The sequence below is a fragment of the Acomys russatus genome, chromosome X (assembly GCF_903995435.1).
Source record: "Acomys russatus chromosome X, mAcoRus1.1, whole genome shotgun sequence".
NCBI lineage: Eukaryota > Metazoa > Chordata > Mammalia > Rodentia > Muridae > Acomys > Acomys russatus.
Window position 1 is genome coordinate 60,735,651 of NC_067169.1, and position 20,141 is coordinate 60,755,791.

Sequence of the window (20,141 nt, forward strand, 5' to 3'; positions counted from 1 at the left end):
ATAAAGCTACCAGTGACACTAAAAAATAGGATGATCTCAATAAACCTATCTTTCCCCTCATTATCAACTTAAAAAAATCTTATTTAGAATACTAAAGAAACCATCTTGGGACTCTTGGAAGTAAACAGTAACAATGGGGAGAGATACCAACATTTGAAAATCAACTCAGATGAGCTCTCAGAGTTTATTTTCCACCTGTATCTCCTGACTTTGACCTATGGGGAGACCTAGTGGGGAGAATGAATCATGGAATCCCCCCACTGTGGGCTTAAACAAAACTTCCCAAGAAGGATACACTTCTAAGGTAGTTAGCATAAGGAGAACATTACCTTTCTAAAATTATCCACACTTTTCCTTTTTGAATAACCAACCATGCTAAGGCATGCACCAATTAAGAGAAAAAATTCTATCTCATTAGAGGAAGCAGGAACTTCAATTCCTATACAGAGAAAAGTGTAGGGTAATCCCATTTTATTTACCATCCTCTTTAATAAAAGAGTAACTTCACAGTGCAAAGCTATATGCACAAGGCTTTGTAAGAAAATCTTATTTCTGGCTGATAAACCATGGTAAAGCCCCTGGAAAGTGAAGTGTTTGTAAGAAATTACATAGAGGTCAGGATAAGAAGATATCTGAATTCTGTGTATGAATTAATGCAAGTACTGGCTTCAAACAACAACCTGTACATATAGAGACTACACCATCAAAATACAATTAACATCTTTGAAAAGTCAACTACAATATTAACCATAGTCAAAACTCAGACTAACCATGAGCGACCACTGGAAGAAAAGTACAGTTATCAAAGACTTGTGTTAGCAACCATATATGCTTAAAACACAGCAGCCTTATTAATAACTGTCATAAGGTAGAAACAGTCTCTGTGCCCTTCAACCAATCCTGGATAAGCACTAAAAGAATACATATTAACAAGAACTATTGATACTTTTGAGAGCTCAGGTGTTAATTACTAGATGGATGGTTGAAAAAAGACAAACTGAAGGAAAACAATTAAAAAATAACCAATATAAAATTAATTCAGAAGCCATTCTAAATCAGTTCTTCACCCAGGGTTCCCAATTTATGTATATGACACCACTGCCTTATATCTTATCACAACACTTTAGGCACTATGGTATTTAAAAAACAAGCTATAGATTTGTCATTAACAATCAGCTTTCAACAAACAATCTCAATCCAGGAAGACATTCTGGTAGCTATTTTTATAATAAAGTAATTCTCGATTTCTCTCTATATAAAAAAGATTATCTATATGAAAAGAAAAATGTGACATTCCTCTGTTACCTAGCTACTGGTTACATCCTAGTCATACCATCTTATGACTAATATATCATGAAGCTGTTAGTCTGGAGGAACTAGAAATAAAATACAGTGGGATGAGTCAAAAAGCATCAGTGCATCCTGGAAATTATCCTAGTCACCAGCAGAACACCTAATTTTTCCTACTTCATCAAACTTCAAAGAGCAGGTTTTCAATATAAGAATATCGATTCTAAGAAATAGTACTTAAATCACTGGGGAGTAACTAAAACCCAAATCATTTTCACTCATGCAAAAAAATATTTTCAAAATTACCCAGGAAAATAAAACTTTGTTAAAATATAATCTCTAATTTGAGACAATAATCAGGTACATTTCACACCCAGGAAGTGTGAAATGGAAGCCTAGCATGTTACCTATAATCCAAGCACTTGTGAGACTAAGAGGACACAGCTAAAGGCCATTCTGGGTTACGTAACAAGATACTGTCTCAAAACAACAAGACATTTAAATGGTCAAAGGCCCAAGTGAACCAAGCTCTTATCAGTCTAACAAAGACTACTTTTAAATTATTTTAATTTTCTCAGAAAAGAATTTTCTAATAATCTAGAAACACCCCCCCCCAAAAAAAGATATACAAGTAAGAAAGATGTTAATGAGAATGTAAGAAATAATGGGTGGTGTAAATTAATATTTTCATTAATCAAATATACATAAGCCATCGGTTTTCACACAAATATGATAGTATTATTAACTTGCTAGTAGTCTCCAGGATCCTTCAAAATACACCTAGTAAGCAAAATGACTGTATGCATATAGTACCCAATAGTAAAAATACATTTAAAATTTTCTATATAGAAAAATTTTATTTTCAAGTAACCGTCAAGCCTACATGCTGGGTACTGACTTCTGGAAAAAGTTAATAAAAATTAAATAATGATTATAATCATAATTGCCATTCCTCATCCTTCTCTTCCTCCTCTACCTACTTCTCCTCCTTCTTCACTTACAACAATTAGAACAAATTAGATCTAAATTTTGAGGTCCATTCATAATACTTAGAATAATGTTCTATGTATGCATATTGAGTCAAACTCTTGACCAAACTGAGAAACTTCCAAGTCATTCAGTACAGCAGACAAACTTGGAGATAACCCCCCATGATCCTCACCTCTGTGTCTTCACGCTCTTGTTCGGCATCCGCTGTCTTCACGGTATACATAACCTGTGGTGGCTGGATTCCAAAGAAAAAGAATAATGGGAAAGTTGATGGGATTTTATTTATATGATTACATTATGAGGAAACAAAAGCTCCACAATTCTAGAGACTCTCCTTATCTTGACTGAGTAAGTGGTCACGTTGAAACTCACATGACAAGGGACTGTAACCATGCCATAGCAGCTACTAAGCAACTTCCAGGACTTGAGGGAAGCCTCCAGCCAATACTCAGGAAAATGACCAGGCTTTCCAACTTATAGTAGCATAGAAAAGAACTGTGCCAAAACCTTTTGAGAGTTTAAAAGTAGACCTTCCCCAGTGAAGGCTCCAGATAAGAATGCAGAAGAGCCGAAACCTTGATTACAGGTTTGTGTGACTAAGCAGAAGACCTAGTTGAGTCATGCCCAGATTCCCAACCCATACAAACTGTGAGATAATAAATATTATCTTTGTTTAATCTGTAAATTCTCAATACAGTATTATATAGCAACAGATACGTATTACAATCAATATTATTGGTAAAAAGTGTCTAGGATTAAATGTTCTTCTCTAAAAGACTTTCTAGGGAATTTATTTTATAATACTTTAGAAATATCTTTATAAAACTATATCTTGGTTCTCATATTATAAATAAGAAATTATAAATTACATCTTACTATGTAACCTAGGAAAAAAGTTAAGAGCTAAAATTTCAAAATATCTGCCTCATAGTTTAGGCTTAGAAGCTATGTAACTGTCCTTTAATGATGCATTCTGAAAAATAAAGGTTACTAACTTAAAAGGCACAATATAGAAAACAACATTTCATATTCCTTTCATAGTCAGAGATGCTTGAGAAGCTGAGGCAGGAGGATTGTTATGGTTTTGAGGACAGCCTGTGCTACACAGAAAGTTCCAGGCTGCATTGGTCTACAAAGAGAGATCACATCATCATATTGCTACTTCTAATAAATTAAGTTATTCATCAAAAGATGAGTTACAACTTATAAATATTAGAGACTGCACAATAAAGCCTTTCATCTAAACTATGGTCCATCTGTCAAATCATTTTCATACATCCTACAAGATAAGACTTGTTAATTTTACATTCACAACAGCTTTTCCTAAAGGTGTAGAATATGTGGCATATGGTGTATGTGGCCTATAGTGATCTGAGCCTAGAAGAAAAAGTTTATCAATCTCCAGTCAATATGATTTGTAAATTATAAGCATAAACTCAAGGATGTACAAGAACCATAAGGCAGTCTCCCAATGAATGAACAGACTAAAATTAGCTATTCTCTGTGAGTATACCTTGCACAGTATACATAGGTACTGTTTACCCAGTATGCATTCATAATTTCATAAAAATCAATGTGAATTTCCTCTCTCTCTCTCTCTCTCTCTCTCTCTCTCTCTCTCTCTCTCTCTCTCTCTCTCTCTCTCCTCTCCTCTCTCTCTCTCTCTCTCTCTCTCTCCCTCTCTGAGTGTGTGTGTGTGTCTGTGTGTGTGTGTGTGTGTCTGTGTGTGTGTGGTGGGAGGTGATGGTGACCCAGGGCCTTGTAATAAAGTATGACTGTCCTGGTACTCACTATGTATCCCAGACTGGTCTCAAACTCATAGACGCCTTCCTCACTCTGTCTCTCAGATATCAGTATTCCATGTGTGTTATCACACACCATTTTCAGTAAATGCTCTTTTCAACCTTGTTTTAGATAGTATCTCGCTATGCAACTTGGCCAATCAAGAATTTTCTATGTACTCCAGGTTGGTGTTGAATTCATAATCCTCCAGCGCCTGTTTAGCAAGAGATGGAATCATAGGTGTGTACTCAATTCAACCTATATTTTTTATTTAAACATACTTTTCTCTAGTGTTTCTTAACTATTTGCAATTTTTCTGATAAATATTGGCCAAGAGACAAATAATGTGGTACACACTTGTAATCCCAGCACTTGGGGAAAAAGGCCAACAAAATGGACTCTTAAGTTTCAATACATTTTAAACGCTAGTTAGATAACCAGATCATTAATTGCAGAAACTTGCAGATGCAAATACACATTCTTGAAAGTAGGAAAAAGAGTGCATTAGATTTTGAAGTTGTTAAGAGACTAATGGGTTAAAAATATTTAATTCAATTTTTGGAACTAGCAAATTCAGCCAAATCACTTTCAATATTTTAGTTGTGGCATCATAAATTTCAAAAGGATTTAACACCAAAAAATGTCAAGCACACTGCTTTCAAATAGTGTAAAGCCTAAAAATATAAACGCTAAAAAGATGATTATGCTTAAGTATTTATCATATGTCTTATCAAGCTAAAACATTCATCTAATTTTAATACATTTCCAAAACACTACAGCAATTCTCACCTCACTACCTTCAGAGATGCTTTATAAGGCAAAAATATCTACTGTTGTCTTAACAATTTTCCTGAACCACAGATCCTATTAGATAAGAGAAAATGGCTGAAATAAAGTCATCTGTTTGATGTGTAGCCAAGGTCATGTCTATGGAGGTCTGCTTACATCTCTCTCAAGACCTTGGGTTTAATACCTTCTAAATAAATAAACAAATAAATAATGTGACAAAGTGTTACACAGCATTCTTGAGGAAAGGATAATGAGCTCTCTCTGGTAACAGAGTTACCACCCCCCTTTAAAAAGTCGCTGTTCATATTGTTAGCCCAATTTTAAGCAACTTCATTTTAAGGAGTCTACAAGTAAAAAAATCAACATAAAATTTAAACGCTACTGCTACTTATACAACAGCTATTTATATCTTCTGCCATAATTTCAGCATATACTTTTCCAATTAGAGATGATATATATAAGATCAAACATGACTAAATTAAGAGCTAGCATTAGTTCTAGAATAGCTTGCTAGCTTAGAAAACTAACCTCTAGATCTCTTATTGTTCTAACATCCCATAAAAGAAGTCTAATGTACCTATGAGAGCTGTGATAATCAATCTCCATTGTTAACCTGACTAGACTTAGAATCATGTGGGAGATCAGTGAGACAAACCTGTAGGTGTATCTGTGAGGATGTTTCCAGGCAGGATTAACTGAAAAGTAGGTGGCACCACAGGCTAGGGCCCAGGTGAATTAAAGGGGGAAAGGAGGAAGCCAGATTTATGGCATTTATCATCCTCTGCTTTCTTGCACATGTGACTTGAGCTTATGTTTCTCTCCTACCATAAAGGACCAACCCTCTGAAACCTTAAGCAAAATCTTTCTCTTTCTACCCCTTACATTATTTTGTCATTTTTTTGATCACAGTGACAAAAAGTAACTAATATAAGATCCAAATTCACAAGTAATTCAATTAAACATTTAAAAGCAATTCATTAGTAAAAATATTTTTTCTTTCCTATATGGCAGAAAAAAAATCTTAGAATACTGAAAAACAAATAAGAAGGGCATGTTTCTAAATCCTCTCAGGAATAATGGAAATGTAAGGTAATAAGGCACAAACTGAATTGAGAGATGCACACTGAAACTGCATTTTCTGCTTTTAAGGCTCTGCTTCCTTGACAGCTTATTTAAGTAGGAAAAAATCTACTACTACTACTTTTTAAAGCAAAAGCGTAAAATGTATCACTTAATCTATGAGAAACTAAAACCATTAACACCTCAAAAGTATTTTTAAAACTTTCTGTAGGTCTAAATTTGTTGGTATTTGTAACATAATACACTGTCTATTTAGACAGTTCCTTGTGATTATAAATGAATGAACGAACACACACACACACACACACACATACACACACACACACTGGTCTTCAGTTATAAAGGCAGGCAAAACTCTGGAAAACTACACAATGAAGCCTACCAAACAACCACCATACCTTATGCATTATAAACAGATACTATTCATTTGATAAATGAGTGAAAATCAAATAATATTTGGAATTAAAACCAATCTAAAAATCATTATACATTATTTATATGAGTAAAATACTACTAAGCAGTACTAGATTGCTTCTATATAGTAAGCATATCCATACAATACACATCCAAATGCATTTGAGGACCTTCTAGGTTTTTAAATTTCATTTAATGACAGGAAAAAAAAAAAAAACTGATCTGCTTTCGATCCCAGCAGGAATTTGTTTACTGTGCTTAGCTGACATCAGAGCTAATGACGTGAATACTTTTGAATGGGGTAAATGTATTCCAAAATCCAAGGCATATGCCATCTTGCCAGTCTTATAAGAGCTACGGCATACACATTTGGAAAATTTATTTGCAAAGAAACATACTGTACTATATGTGGCATAAATGAGTACTCATTTACATAAAATCTTTCTACATACATGGTATTCTTTGTAGGAATTCTTCTCAATGTAATAACCTCTTAGAGATATAATGCATATACAATTACATTATAATGCCTTGAGAATATGAAATGAGTATAACTGTCTACTGAGTTAAAGGTTAAAGAACTTGGTCAATGTTATATACATTTTTATTTTGTTCAAAATAAACTTTACTGTCTTATCAAACATATATTATGTTCAACTGCTCTATTTCCATCTCAAAATAACCATAAATATGCTAATTGTTATCTTACAAATAAAAAAAATATCAAACTAACTAACTTCTAAGGACACACAGCAAACTAGTTCCAAGATTTAAAAAAATCCCGTCCCCAAATCACAGCTTGTAAACATACTATACTGTGTTTTGTTCACTTCATAAAAATAATGGAGAAAAATAAAATGAGTTTTTGCAGGGAGAAAGGTACTACAACTACAACTATTAGCTTAAGATGAAATATTGCCCAAAATATGTTTTCATTAGTAAAATTGGGTGTTAAAATGTTAAATGGAGGAAATCATGACTCAATAATCTATACAAAGTAGAATCTGAGTTAACACAGAAAACAGATGTATAAAAGCAATAGCATAAAGAAGAAGAGGCCTTACTATAAGTAAACTGGGAAGAAAAGGTTTCAAAATCCAAGTTATACAGAAAATCAAATATTAAAGAAAAACTAATTCATAAATAAAAGTTATAATCACTTCATAGTTACACAGGATGCTTCAAAATCATCGTGTACAAAAGTCATCCAATAGTTAATTTTTTAATTTGAAAATCTACTAATCTTCAATAACCTAGACTGCAAATGGGAAACATTTAAAAGTAATCATTTTTACTGAATAGTCACAATTAGAAAAGGTACTCTGAGTAGTTATATGCATTATACTTTATCATTAATCCTAATTGTACATATAGAGCACCTACATTACGCAGCTTACTGTTGTGGTTAATTTATCAGTATGACCTAATAATGTTTATTATTAGGCCTATAATTATTATTATGACAGTATTTTCTAACCCACTAGCAATCACAATCAAGACACAGACACCTATTATAGTTTAAAATAGCCTTAGATAACCTGGGGCAGGGCAGATATTAATCCCCTAAACTACTTCCCATAGTGGGGCACATATGGGATACCTGCCCCAATCCCATGCCATTTACTTCTAATAATTTCTATCAAGCTATCTCCCATCCATAATCCCATATACTTGCTAATGTTCTTCATCTGGGTCAAATCTCCATCCATGCCAGCCATGTGCTTCTCCACCTTCTTCCTCTCCTCTCCTCTCCTCTCCTCTCCTCTCCTCTTCTCTTTTTTCCTCTCCTCTTCTCTCTTCTCCTCTCCTCTTCTCTCCTCCGGTCTCTGTCTCCCAAGATTCTCTCTGTCTTCCCAAGACCTGGACCCTTAGCCATGCCTATCCCATTTGCCCTGCCTAGGAGTGTTGGTCTTTTATTGGTCAAACAGGTTAGGCTCTTAGGCAAGGTACAGGTGGGGCAAAGACAGCAAGCAGTAATTAGCATCAAAATACATCAGACCAACCTCCAACAATTTACCAAAGGTCACAAGTAAATAAGTGAAGGAGATAGAGTCCACACTCACGTATTCTAGCTACAGAACACTTAATGTAATATTATTATATGTTTCTGAGCTTCTAGAGAATCTCACGTGGTTAAATAATACTTTTTTTCTTTGAAGATGACATATGTGACCAAATTATTTCTGAATAGTGTATTCAGTGGAGAACAGGTAGTCTTTTAATGGCATAAAAGCACCATATATCATTATGAGAAAAAAACGAAAACTCTAATCTACAGTATCTATCACTTATAAAAATCAAAAGTGGATTGAAACTCCAATAATGGCATACACTTCAAATAACATCAATGAAAGAAAAAGAGATATTTTGTGACCTTAGATTCAGGCAAATTTTCCTTATACAAAAAACCAAATTCATAAACTAGAGTTCATTAAAACTAAAAACCTCTACTGTCAATTAAGAGATAAAAGTACAGGCCACAGAATGAAAGGGGAAAATTTTAGGTCAATACTTGATAAAGGACCTGTTTCCAGAACTCTCAAAACTCTTAGGAAATCACACATGTCAATTTAAAAATATCAAAAATCTTTAAAAAGACACTTCACTATAGAAAAAAATTTGCATAACAAGTCACTGTTTCAAAAATAAAATCCCCAACAGTACTTTTATAAAAAAGTAAATGCCTATCATATTGTTCTACTTGTAGGTTTCTAGGACCCTCTGTATCCTTTTATTTTGCTATTCTCCCATGCGTCTTGGGCCCAGGGGTCCCGCTCAAACTAAGGCACCAGCCAAGGACAATACTGGAGGTAAACTTTAAACCCCTTCCCAGATCTAGCCAATGGTCAGAATATTCTCCACAGTTGACTGGAGAGTGTGATATGACTTTCTCACGTACTCTGGTGCCTCACATTTGACCATGTCCCCTGGAGGGGGAGACCTGGTGGCACTCAGAGGAAGGACAGCAGATAGCCAAGAAGAGACTTGATACCCTATGAGAATATATAGGGGGAGGTAATCCCCCTCAGGAACAGTCATAGGGGAGGGGAATAATGGGAAAATGGGGGGGAGGAATGGGAGGATACAAGGGATGGGATAAACATTGAGATGTAACAAGAATAAATTAATAAAAAAAAATATATATATATAAAAAAAATAAAAAATAAAAAAGTAAATGCAAGATCAATAAAAACAATATGATACCACTATACACCTATCAGAATGAAGAAATATGTTAATCTTAACTGGCAATATCAAGTACTAATAAAAATTCAAAGAAGCCAGAACTTTCACATGGCAACTTCATTCATAAGTATTTGTCCAAGGAAAATGAAGTTCTATTCAAATCAGTATCTCCTCCAAATTAATACTGTTTAAAGATCTGATCTACTAAATGATCTGGTCTTTTCTGAAAATCCATCATATATGCCTCCTCTGAAAGGCTCTAAGCATGTATTCTTTCACAGTCTTGATTGGCCAGACTCTCACAGCAATGAGCTTACCTGCTCTTCATGTTTTCCCTGCCATGATGGACTGAAATCCTGACAATGTGAGTGAAAACAAGTGATTCCTCTACTTGTTTAGCTAGCCAGCCCCAATGAGATATTTGTTGATCAAACAGGGCCACCATTCCCTCACCTAATTAATATTGATGTGTTTTGGATCTGAAATACCCCTCAAATCCATAAGTGAAAGACTTAGTTGCCAGGTGATAGTGTTATTTGAAGGTGGTGGAAGCTTTAGGAGGTGAGACCTAGTAGGGGGGAGTAGGTGGCTGAATGTGCACCTGAAAGTAAGTGTTGTCTTTCTCTATTTCCCATTCCCTTTTCTTTTCCTCCTCCCTCCCTTTTTGCTAGACAGAAAGAAGACTTGATCTACCATGGCCTCCCCACTATGATGTTTTACCTGGATCAGAACCACAAGAATGAGACCAAATGATTATGAACTGAACTGTGAAGCTAAAATATCTTTCCTCCTTTTGACTTACTTTTTTCACATATTTTAAGTGACAGAAGAATGACTAATATAACTTTCTAATTATGTGGCTACACCATATCTAAATAAGATAGAACAGTGCCACTTTCCTTTTAGTGTGATGGAAAAGGAAAGCACTGAAAGCTAAACAGCATGGGCTGGAGAGATGGCTCAGGAGTTACGGGTACACACTGACTGATCCTCCAGAGGTCCTGAGTTCAATTTGCAGCAGCCACGTGGTGGCTCACAGCCATCTATAATGTAATCTGATGCCCTCTTCTGGCACGTAGGTGTACATGCAGGCAGAGCACTGTATACATAATAATAAATAAATAAATCTTAAAAAAAAAAAAAAGAGCCAGGTATGGTGGTGCATGCCTTTAATCCCACCCAGCACTAGGGAGGCAGAGGCAGGGGGCTGTGAGTTCAAGGCCAGCCTGGTTTACAAAGGGAGTCCAGGACAGCCAAGGCTACACAGAGAAACCCTGTCCCCAAAAACAAAAAATTAAAATAAAAATAAATAGAAATTAAAAAAAGAGAGATCTTAAAACAACAACAACAAAAACCAAAAAGCACTAGCATATAAAATAGCTCAAACATCTCCTTTGATCCCAGTCACAGCTTTAAAACAACAGAACAAAAACACTCAGGGGCAAATCATAACTCACAGAAAATTGATTTTTCTAATTGCTATCCTAGGAATTAACTTTTTATCTTATTGGCTAATGAGAACTGCAGGACTATTTTTATTTTTACTTTTTTGGGGTCTAGAGTCATTTTCTTTACAATGTCTGGATACAGTAATCATTTAGAAAATGATGAGCAGGTCCTTTCCAAAACAGTTAATCAACATATCAAAAAGTACAGCAACAGCATGAGCAACTTTAAAAAAAAAAAATACATGTGCTAACCTAATAATCAACCAGAATTGAGAACAAAAATCTGAAGGTCTAGTTTATAATTCAATTATATTAAAATGCATAGTACCCAAAGTTTGCTTAACTGTGTTTTATTTCACCCTCTACTTCCATCCTCCCTCTACTGTTTCCATATATGTGCTACTTTCTATTTCAATAGCTAGCAAGAGTTTATTAATTGTATTTCCTACAAACCATCTCAAATACTCTGTGAAATAAAACACTGGCAGCAAACTGGCTTTCTGTCTCACACACAAGAGGGTTGGGGTGTGAGGGGAGGACAGACTTCAAATGTGCAGATTAAAATACAGCAGTAAAGTGTATGAAAATTCACAACACAAATTTTCAGGATCAGCAAAACCTCGATTAAGTAGCTTATCTCTTAGATCTCTTCTCCATGAAACACTTTTCCCATCTAAGCAAAAATTTTAAGAATGTACACAGGAGTGGACGTGGTGGCACAGGCCTTTAGTCCTAGCACTCTGGAGGCAGAGGCAAGCGGATGGATCTCTGTGTGTTCCAGGCCAACCTGGCCTACAAAGTGAGGCCAAGACAGTGAGAGCTCCACAGAGAAACCTTGTATCAGAAAAAAGTACACATGAAATAACTATCAACAGGAGCAGTACATAACATAAGAAATACTGTAAGTGAGGATATGTCAAATCCTGACAAGTACTGAATTCCATGCACTTACTAAGTCTTTTAGAACTGCCACTAGATGCAATGATAGCACCAAGAAAAGAAAACAACCACAAGAAGAAGAAAAGTATCTTGATTTCCTTCTCAAGATTAGAAATGAGAGAGATTATGAGTGGGGCAGTTTTAAATAATCTGGTCCAAGAAAGCAGCTGCACTACTGGTAGGCCCTATTGTGGAACATTAAAGTAATGATTACTTCTCTTGATGAATTAATCAAGGTAGGGAAATGTAGAGGCCCTGCCCTAGAATGAACTGACCTGAATATTTCCACACCAGACTGGCTTAAAGATAAACTTGGAAGAATCAGGAAGGAACCTACATGGGAAAGGGGGTGTAATCAATATATATAAGAAGTTCAGATCTTCTTGACTTTTTCCCTGATTCTAGGAAAGCATTCTGCATATATGACTATTTACCACCTTAAATGAATATGATGACCTAAGAATAAGGATAAATTTTAAAGCATGAATAATTTTAGCTAATAAGTACATCAGTACTAAATATTTTAAACCATAACAAAGAGGGCCAAATAAGAATAATCTGCTATTGTTTGAGAGAGGAATGAAGTTGACTCTGCTTTTCTATCTTCTTCTATCTGTAGTAATCTACTGACTAGCATAGATTTATATGAGCAGGCACACATTAACTACCTGTTACACCTACTATACCAAGATCCAAGTGCCAGCTGCTCGGTCTTACCCTCTTTTTCCCCAACATCTAATCAGTTACTAGGCTTTACCTATTCTTCCTCTGCAAGATGTCTCCAATCAATTATCTTACTACCCTGTAAAATCTCCAAAAAAAAAAAAATCTCATTCTCTTTCTGAGTCCAACAGCCTCCTGATAGTCACCATATTTAGTACTTCCCCTATTCCACTGATCATATTTCAAAGCACAAATGTGATGTCACTTAATGTCCTAAAAAATAGTTCACATTTACAAAATTAATTATAAACTTGCTTTAAAAGACCCATATAATCTGGACTCATGCAATTTCATAAAATATTTCCACTCCTACAACACAGACTTATATCCCAATGATCCTACATCTCTCCTTTCCAAAGTGAGTATAGTTTTACTTACACTGTCTGCAACCATTTGAATTGTTTCATTCACCACTATGAAATATTATCACTCTATAATACCCTGATCAAATCCAACCTCTTTTTCAAGGCCTTATCAGATCTATTGCTAAACCATATTGCCATTGCCACACCTTCTTTAATAATCTTATGCCATTTACAATAACAATTTCTCAAATTCCTGTCTTGATCACCTCAATGACATCAATGAGGGAAGAATATGATTCAGAATGTATCTTCAGGCATTTCACATTATTGTACTCCATATTCACTATAGGAATTCCAAACAGAATAACAAAAAACTAACAAAACAGAATGTAATTGAAATGCCTCATTAGCCATTTGACAGAATAAAATTTGTATCTTTTCATCCCTCTAATTATTCGTAAATATGACCTCCTATTTGCTTCTATATCATCCTGTGTGTGGTTAAAAAGATACAAAGTGAGAACCTCAATACATTTGGATACAGATTTAGGGAGGTCTTAAAACCTCTTTATAGAAAGCCTTGGGGCTATAGTTATAACTATCTAAATCCCAAGTGTGTGTGTGTGTGTGTGTGTGTGTGTGTGTATTTCAAAATTCAATGATAAAATAATGGGAACTGTTATTTATACATAATATACAAAAGTCAACTTGCTAAGAATATTAAACCTAATACTGAATTTCTTACCTAACCCCTTTGAAAATATTTTTCTTCCCATTCATAGACAAAGAAGTTGAGGTCTAAAATACTAAGGTAATATGCATTATCACATATCTATAGGGGGCACTGGAATATAAATTCATCTGCTTCCAATGCTCATATTCTTTCTTTTATTACTACTAGTATCAGGAAATTGATTAAAATCGCAAGACTTCTCAATCTACCCTGGTTAAATTTTTAATTGCTATAGCTTTAACCTAAAACTGCTTTCATCAGTGAATTAAATTACTCTCCAAACTAACTTCCTTCAACAAAAATATATTGATAATATAAAATACCACATTTCTAGTATAATATTTATTATGTGATATGCAATTTTAAAATACTATAATTAATTCTTCCAGAAAGAATCAAATATTCCCTCACAGAAAAAGAAAACTACTATACAAACTGTAATGTTCATGGAACTAATTCAGGAAGAATTTGTGGTATTCACACTGGCCCTTGCCCAGTAGCAACCAATACTATCTCAATAATACCTCTTTCCAGATCCTAACAGAATCCAGGCAAGAGCTAAATTTGCAGCTGCCTGAGGGGTGATGGCCTTTGAAGTTACTCCCAGCAGACTTAATTGAGAGTCCCTGAAAGGGCTCTCATAACCAGACCTTCTTTCTTATCTTATGTCCCTGTTTCCAAGAATTTCCCCCAGGAGCCATTGGAGCCCATAGTCCCCTTTTACACGCCCATTTTTCCACTATTCATTAGAACCAAACTAGTTTTTGAGTGAAACCTTGACAAATTTTCCCATAAGAAAAATTCTCAAACAACAATTAGGCTTATCATCTACTGTCCAATGACATAAAACTGTTGCTGCCCATGATTTCCTCATGAGAAAACATGTTTAAATTGTCAAACAACCAATTTATATACTGATGAAAGATAACTTTAAAGTTGTCAACTGCTCATATAAGCAAGAAAGGTAAAATATAGTGAAAAACACTCCAAAATACATGAGTGTCTGTAATTTAATAATTCATATTTAATCTTACCAGTATGTAACACACAGAAATTATTTCACAAATATGAGCCTAAATTTTCTTTAAAGATTCCAAAACATTTTTATATACTCACATTATACAATATAATGATAATACTTTTGTTCTAAAAACTATTACAGTTGAGGTTGTAAGTTCAAACTTAAAAGCTAGAATTTCTAAAGCCAGTATCAAAGGGTGTGATGTAAATAAATATAAATTCTATAAAGTAAATTTTTTTCTTATGAAGAGAATATTATAAGAAATAAAAACAAAATGGGTCTACCAACATGTAGCACTAAAATTTCACCTAGAATATTTTTAATAAAGTTACTTGCAGGATTAAATCTAAACAATCTTACTGGTCTTAAACAAAGAAAGCAAAAATCCTATCTTCATCACATTACCTTCACCTTTTGTTTTACTTCATAGGTTTTAACAATTTCCACTGGAGTATTTCTCCAAATTACAGAGGTAGAGAGACCTATTGTTAAATCTCTACAATACCTAAAACATCCTGAAAAAAAATCATGTGTGCTAATTACAATTTAGAAATACTACATTCAAGATCAATCAAGACTAAAAATAAAATAGTAGATATTCCTAAGATCCCTACTTCCTATATAAATTAAGTACTTGTGATTCATGAATAAAACAAAAATCGCCCCTTAGATAGTATGGCTAGACATTTTATACATGCAGTTAGAATGTCCACATTTTAAGAAAAATTAACATTTTCATTCATCTCACTTTTAACCACTTCTTAAGAAATATAAAATATTAAAACACTTTGAATCACTAAGTTTAAGAATAGAATATTTCATATCTGTATAAAGGGTTCCACTTCAGAGTACTTCTCATTTTATTTCCACAAAATCTCTTATTGTAAGTTATTCTAACATGCAATCTAACCAGTTTAAATTAAACTGATGTAAAGGGGAAAATGACAAGTAACCATACAATAATCCAAGGTATATACTTGTTAAAGATGGAACAGTATTTGAAGACAAAGGCTCACCCTTGAGATTTTGAGGATTCTCAGTCTTACCTCAAAACATTCTGTTGTGAATCAAACTGGTATTCAACTATTTTAGGAGGTGTATGGTGGCCTCTACTGGAATACTATGCTTATGATTAAGTGGCTAGGAAATGATCCAACTTTCTATCACAATAGCTAGGTTTTTGCGTTTAAATGTTGCCTGATTTTTGTAACAAAACAATATAATACCTGTGCACATATAAGTTTTCACACAGCCCAAGTGCAAAGCACAAGCTAGTACAGTTTCAGAAGTAAGAACGGCGGGAAAGGGGGAGAACGGAAGTATTTTGGTTCAACTTGGCTTAGCTTTACTAAAATCGGTCTTATAAGGTCTGGGAATCGCTTTGCCTCTGGTACCCACCAATGGGTCAGGTATTTAGACTGGAAAAGGGTGAAGGGTCTAAGTAAAAACTGCAGTAAGAGTAAGGGGAGCTGAAAACAGGCAGCCGCCGTTCACCTGCCCATAGATAAAAGGCTGCCAGTTCTTCTCCACTTCAGGTAGGAAGAAAAAAAAGAAAGAAAACAGGCTGCAAAGAAATGAGAATGCTGCTACCAAGGAACACTTGTCCCCTGGGGTGAAAGTCCCCAGAGTTAGTCACCTTGGTGTGTTTTTGTTTCCCGGAGTTAATAAAAAGCATGGGAGTTCAACAGCAAGCTCTGGTCCTCAGCGCCAATTCTCTGAAAGCAGAGGTGGCGTGGTGCGTGGGGAAAGCACAGTCAGGCAAGGCAACCCGCGTGTCCTCCAGTCCCGCCTCAGGTTGTGAGTAAAGAAACTTAGAACAAACTCCAGTGTGGCCGCACCTCTGGAGCTCCGGAGGCCAAGCCACAGCTGAGAGGCACTGGCTCTGCATGCTGCAGCTCGTTGTTCTGTCCCCTTTCCCGCCCTCATTCTGCCAGAGCCAGGTCTGGGCCCCCAGGAAGGGGATGGGGGGGGGGTGGCTTGCAGGCACCATGCTCTCCCTCCCGGCTAGGATCTCCCGGGACCCAAGGCTGCAGACTTCCAGCCGGTCCCGCCCACCACACTAACCTCGCTACCGCTGGCACCGCCGCTGCCGAACACCTCCATTTCTTGGTCCCAGGGATCCTCCTGAGGAGCGAATGGTAGCATCGCCTCTTCAGAAGCACTCGAATGGACGCTGCCTGCCTCCGGCACCACCATGCATTCCGGTCCTAGACTTGTCTCGGCGACGTCCTCTTCGGAAGACCAAGAGCAGCGTGCGGGGACCGCTGACCTCGCCAACCGCGGGTATCTCAGAACCGTGGGAAGAGGGGTACCCGGGCGCTGTGGGTGTGCAAATAGAAGAGATAACTCTGTGCTGCCTCCCCTCTAGCAAGCCGCACGGCTCTCGCCGCCCGCCCCGCCAAGCTCCGCGGGGCCGCCCCCCATGCCGCCCGCGCCGCTCCCCCCGCCCCCTCCCGGCTCCCAGCGCCGCCAATATGGCGGCAGCCGCCGCGTTACCTGTGCGGCGCCTGGAACCCCCCGTGGCGGTGGCGAGGCGGCGTCACCCGCACGTCAATGGAGGTTCCCCAGCCCCAAGTGGAGGGGAGTTAGGGAGGAGGGGCGGGGTGGTTGCGGGGAGCGCGTGCTGGGGGGCGGGAAGAAGGGGAGGGGGCGTGCTAGGCGGGGGAGGCGGGCGAACAGTAGTAAAGCCTACAGCTCGAGCCTGCTAAACCTGCCCACTCCACAGAGCATGCGCGATGCTCCCTACACATGCTCAGCAGGCCCTCCCAAGACTACCGAACTGCCTGGCTGGCGGGAGGATTCCCAAATAGGATAGGGGAACTCAGGGGCTTTGCAGAGAGCTTCAGGAGTCCTGACACTGCCCAGGAGCCAGCTTGATTGGCCCAACAAAACACAGGTGTCTTGTACACCAAGTCACGCCCATTTCAGTTCTAGTAACAACTACAATTAGGACGGAGATTTGTCAGACTTATGCTAGCCACCAAGAAGCTACAGGCAGCAGATAAAGCATTTAAAAGTAATCAGTACACCCGTGCTCCCCACCCTCCCACCCCACCTGATTCATCTTGCTTAAGATTCTTCTTAGGGTCGCCCTCACAATGATTCAATCACTTGCGTGCCCCTAGACAAGTGCACACCACACACACACACACACACACACACACACACACACACACACACACACTCTACCCATAACAACAAAGTCTAGTGCTTTCCCCGCCACGGAGATTATATGATCTGTAGTGACAATAATGTTTCAATCTTCTTCATGGTGTGCTTTACTCCCTTGCTACTCTATGTACTGTCCATGGCTTTAGTAATGTAACAGAGTACAAATTAAGTTCCATCTTACTTACGGAGAGGATGATCACAACCCTCAGCAAAACATTTACTACTTAAAGTTAAAAAAAGTTATGACACTTAGAGTCTTGAAAGAAATTGGTACAGCAGCAAAACTAGCTCAGTACCTTGGAGAGGTTTCTAACATGCTGCATATAACACACCCCTCCTCTCGGCTTCTCCTTCCAGAGCTGTGGTGCTGTGCTAGTAAAGAATGCTGAGCTGCGCCTTCCCTTTATTTCAGCATCTGCTGTGGAGTGCTAAGAAACCAAAGAGGACACAAAGGTTGGAGGTGAATTAAAATACGAATTACTAATAATGCCCTCTAACTCTGCTTAAAATAATAAAAAAAAAAGCCCTAGGAATATGGTTCTGCAACACTGTGAGGCTTTAAAGCTTGAAAGTGGATGTGTGTGTGTGTGTGTGTGTGTGTGTGTGTGTACACTGAAGTTAACAGATTTATGTTTGGCAATTAAGTCCAATTCCATTGAGCTTGAGTCTTGTTTTTCTATTGCTTACTAGAACTCTTTCTTCTCTCTTCCACATCACCTATTTTTGTCCTGCTGGAATAGTCCCACCAACAAAATATAGTTTCTAACTTCTACTTAGTATTAGTTGTTGCAATTTATACTTCCCTATTTCTGTAAGCATTTTCTTCATTTGCCCTCCAAAATAAAACTCTGTACATTTTCCTCCTACATCGCTGAATTGCTTTCTTGTCTGTTTTGGTGTATTATGATTCATCTTTATAATCTCCAACCACTGGAACTTCAGTACTCAGCTTCTGACTTCCCTCTCTCCAAAAATGTTGAAAGCTTTATTTACTTTTATGAGCTCTATCTGCATGTGCGTCTGCAGGCCAGAAGAGGGCCCCAGATCTCAGTGTAAATGGTTGTGAGCCACTATGTGGTTGCTGAGAATTGAACTCAGTACCTTTGGAAGAGAAGACTGTTCTTAACCACTGAGCCATCTCTCCAGCACACTGTCTTCCCAAATTGTCTAGTTCTTTCCTTATCCAAACCAGATTTATAGTTTAAATCCTATCTATATGCTGAGGAGGTCGAAAATTATCTCCAGTCATAGACTTTCTTGAAATCAAGTTTGCTGCTCATACCTCACTTTGCTACATTCAATTCTCACCACCAAGTAAACAAATACAATTTAACTTCCCTATGTGTTTCATCATTCAACATTCTCTTTAGCACATGACCATTCAAACATCTCAATAATATGTGTATGTGTGTGTGTGTAATCTGTTCTCAAATCTCTGATTTTACTAAGACTTCATTTCTCATAAGTTTTATTGAGGTAATAAATATTTAGCCTCCCTTCAATATTGTTAATGTTGTTCTGAATCCTTAGAATTGCTTCAGATCAACTCATAATATTTTCTTGATTTGACCATATACCTCCTTACCTAATCTTTCTGAATGTAAGATTAAGCTCTCTCTTGCATGCTAACCCAGTGATCAAAGTTCTTGAAAGATTCTCCATCATCTCCAGTATAATGTCTAAACTTCGTATCTCTGAATGTAAGTGTTTTGCCATCTGCCTTCATTTTCCACCTCCATCTTAACATGCACCATTCATGGTGACATACTCTAGGAAAATCTATGTACATGTTATTGCCTCTTTCCCTTCTCAGACATCCTATGTGGTTTTGTATTTTTCTTTTCTCTTTTTAATTTAATTGTATTTCTTTCATTTTATGTTATTATCTTTTGAAAAATGTCTTAGAATCATTCTGTAGCATAAGCTAGCTTAAAAGTCAGTATGTAGCACAGGCTGGCCTCCCATTCACAATGATCCACTTGCCTCAACTTCCAAATGCTGGAATAATGAGCCATACTTGTCTGCAATTTAATCTTAAAAAACAACTAATGCTAACAACTACCATCTTTTAAAGTTACTATTCTACAGGAATATTGTATTTACAAATTATTTTAGCATTCATAGGAATTTATTAAAACATATTTTGTAGCACTCAGCAGGCTGCGGGAAGAGGACTGCTTCAGTCCAAGGCCAGGGCAGCAAGGGCAACATAACAAAGCCTGGTCTTAAACAAACAAATAAAATTTATATTTTCTTTATTTTTGACAAGG

At 36.9% G+C, this 20,141-nt stretch overlaps 1 protein-coding gene across 3 annotated transcripts in view; it reads right to left on the reverse strand.

Annotated features, from left to right (window-relative positions):
- The window catches only part of Rps6ka6 (ribosomal protein S6 kinase A6), a 130,902-nt gene that overhangs the window by 51,674 nt on the left and 59,087 nt on the right, over positions 1-20,141 (reverse strand). For 2 of the 3 annotated variants that reach the window (XM_051142408.1, XM_051142407.1), the window contains exons 4-5: positions 16,765-17,019; positions 2,453-2,515 (exon numbers count right to left, since the gene is read on the reverse strand). In XM_051142408.1, the coding sequence (XP_050998365.1) occupies positions 2,453-2,515; positions 16,765-17,019 (318 nt within the window). Of the gene's footprint in view, positions 1-2,452; positions 2,516-16,764; positions 17,020-17,196; positions 17,227-20,141 lie in introns of those variants that run through there. The other variant, XM_051142409.1, reaches the window with a different exon arrangement.